The sequence below is a fragment of the Notothenia coriiceps genome, unplaced genomic scaffold (genome assembly GCF_000735185.1).
Source record: "Notothenia coriiceps isolate Sejong01 unplaced genomic scaffold, NC01 NC01_scaffold00006693, whole genome shotgun sequence".
Classification (NCBI taxonomy): domain Eukaryota; kingdom Metazoa; phylum Chordata; class Actinopteri; order Perciformes; family Nototheniidae; genus Notothenia; species Notothenia coriiceps.
In genome coordinates, this window is record NW_011339394.1 from 1 (window position 1) to 2,891 (window position 2,891).

The following is a 2,891-nucleotide window of genomic DNA, read 5'->3' on the forward strand; positions in this document are numbered from 1 at the left end:
TCCATAACTTGTTCTATCCGTAAAACACACCAAGGCAATACTAGAAAGACTCGTGAACCTGAAGCTGGAAAACCCCGACAGCGCTTCGGTCTTTGAACCCACCTCTCAGTTCCCTGTTTAATACCAAGCTGTTGTTCATTTTTACAAGTAATACAAAATACTTTTCTGAGCTAACCTGTGTTTCCCAGGGTCAGTGAATGCATCACTTCAGACGCTACTCATTAAAGAATATAAAAGAGGACAGAAGAGAGGTACCCCACTACAGGTCCGGTTCTAGGTTTGTTCTGAAGGGTCTGAGCTCTTCTCCAACACCTCGAGGACAGCTGATGAGTTTCATTAAGATATCCTCTGAAACCATCCAGTACCAGGACCAGGGTACAGAACCAGGACCAGGGACCAGGACCAGGGATCAGAACCAGGGACCGGGGATCAGAACCTGGGACCAGGACCAGGGCTCAGGACCAGGGCTCAGAACCAGGGACCAAGACCAGGGACAAGGGCTCAGGACCAGGACCAGGGACCAGGACCAGGGATGAGAACCAGGGCTCAGAACCAGGGACCAGGACCAGGGCTCAGGACCAGGGCTCAGAACCAGGGACCAGGGCTCAGGACCAGGGACCAGGACCAGGGATCAGAACCAGGGTAAAGGGCTCAGAAACAGGGACCAGGGCTCAGGACCAGGGCTCAGAACCAGGGACAAGGGCTCAGGACCAGGGATCAGAACCAGGGACCAGGGCTCAGAAACAGGGCTCAAAACCAGGGACCAGGGCTCAGAACCAGGGATCAGGACCATGAACCAGGGCTCAGGACCAGGGCTCAGAACCAACTTCTTTGACTCTGAAGAGCTTTTTCCTTGGAGATGAGTTCTGGTAAAGATGTCCTGAATGTCCTGGAGGTCCTGATGTTATTATTCGAGTCTGCGGTTCTGGGTGGGTCCCCCCTGTGAGGAGGATCTCCTTCTCTAGGTGATATGTGGTTTTATTACTGTGGACGGTACTGTGCTGGTTTTGGTCTGTCCCCTGAAGGTCTTATAGAACCGGTCCAGGGTTCTGCGTGGTTCCTCTGACAGAACAGTGTCACTTAAGGCAGGAGATGAGAACCTTATGTACTCAACACCTCACGCAGGTAATGTGCACATAATTAAAAACAGGCTTTAGAAGAATCTGGACCCTGAAGAGCAGAAAAGTTTAAAAATGAGCTGCATCAGTAAGACCCGTCTGGACCCTCAGTGACGGTCCTCTGAAGCTGGTGAACAGAACCTGGGGTTAAAGGAACCTGAGGAGGTATCGTAGAGGATCTGAGCCCAACTTCTGACTCAGGTATTGTAATAAAAGTGTAGTGAAATGGTTCCAGAAGGATGAGGACTCTGTTCTGTGAAAGGTTTAAACCCCGGTCCCAGCTGGTTCCGCTGCGGTAGTTTAAGGCACAGTGGACCTGGTTCTGATTCTGGGTTCAGGTCCAGGATGTCCCGCAGGTGTTAGCTCTGGGAGAAGACGGTCTGGAACTCGTTGAGCATGAGCTCCACGATCTGGCTCTGGAACACCATGTGCACCGTCATGTTGGAGGACTCGGTCTGCGGGCGCAGCAACGTGGGGCCGAACACAATGGAGACGCTCTGCACCGACATCCTGTTGGACTCCTTATGGTCCACCACCCTGCAGGCAGAGGGGGTTAGCATGGAGCATGGAGCATGGTGCATGGTGCATGGTAGCATGTTAGCATGTAGCGCTGCCAGGACTCACCTGCGCAGGTGTTTGAACAGCAGCTCCATGGTGTCGTGGTTGGGAAGAGGCAGAGAGCGGACCAGGTCCTTCATGTAGGAGACCCTCAGACTGTAGTCCTGGACCTCTGCACACACACACACACACACACACACACACACACACACACACACACACACACACACACCTTATTTAAATGTACAGACAGCTAGTTTTTTTTGTGTGTGTGTGTGTGTGTGTGTGTGTGTGTGTGTGTGTGTGTGTGTGTGTGTGTGTGTGTGTGTGTGTGTGTGTGTGTGTGTGTGTGTGTGTGTACTGACGGATGGCAGCGATGAACTTGTCGAAGCAGCTGAAGGGAAACAGTGGTTCAGGAAGTTCCCTCAGGAAGAGCTTTAGAGCTCCGGTGATGACGTGGATCTCCTCCCATTGACCGTCCTCCAGGTCCAGCTGATCCTCTGCAGGTTTAAATATCAGGTCAACACAACGCTACTGCTAACAGTGCTAACACACTGTGATACAACACTGATAATAGAGAGTTGCAGGAATCCTAAACCCTGACACAGACAGACAGACAGACAGACAGAGAGACAGACAGACAGACAGACAGACAGACAGACAGACAGACAGACAGACAGACAGACAGACAGACAGACAGACAGGTTGTCACCATGATCAGCTTTATGTCGTAGCCTCTGGATCACAGCCAGGTTTCCGCTCACTCTGTAGATCCCGTCCACATCCAGACCTGAACACACACACACCATTACTCATTGAACTGTGTGTGTGTGTGTGTGTGTGTGTGTGTGTGTGTGTGTGTGTGTGTGTGTGTGTGTGTGTGTGTGTGTGTGTGTGTGTGTGTGTGTGTGTGTGTGTGTGTGTGTGTGTGGGTGTGTGCGCGTGTGTATGCACGTGTGTGTTTGTGTGTTCATGGGTGTGTGTGTGTGCGCGCGCATGCACGTGTGTGTGTGTGTCAGGGACGTGCACAGACATTTGGAGGGGCTATTGCTCTAAACTGGAAAAAGGGTCTCCCCCCTTGTTTTTAATGTAAAAGGTTCATACAAATGTCGTTGTGTCCCTGAGACACTTCACCCCAAAGTGCTCCTCTGGAGATTGTCCACAGTATTGAGTATGTAAGTCTCTTTGGATAAAAGTGTCTAACAAATAGCGCGC

General features: G+C 51.3%; 1 protein-coding gene across 1 annotated transcript; it reads right to left on the bottom strand.

The window, feature by feature from the left end:
- Positions 1–6: 6 nt before the first annotated feature.
- LOC104943749 (rho GTPase-activating protein 15-like) lies at positions 7–2,508 on the bottom strand. The gene is made up of 4 exons (XM_010769214.1): positions 2,389–2,508; positions 2,042–2,176; positions 1,743–1,848; positions 7–1,655 (listed from the first exon to the last, which is right to left on the bottom strand). The coding sequence occupies exons 1-4, from the start codon at positions 2,483–2,485 to the stop codon at positions 1,478–1,480; spliced, it is 516 nt and encodes a 171-aa protein (XP_010767516.1). The 5' UTR covers positions 2,486–2,508; the 3' UTR covers positions 7–1,477.
- Between the last annotated feature and the right edge of the window lie 383 nt (positions 2,509–2,891).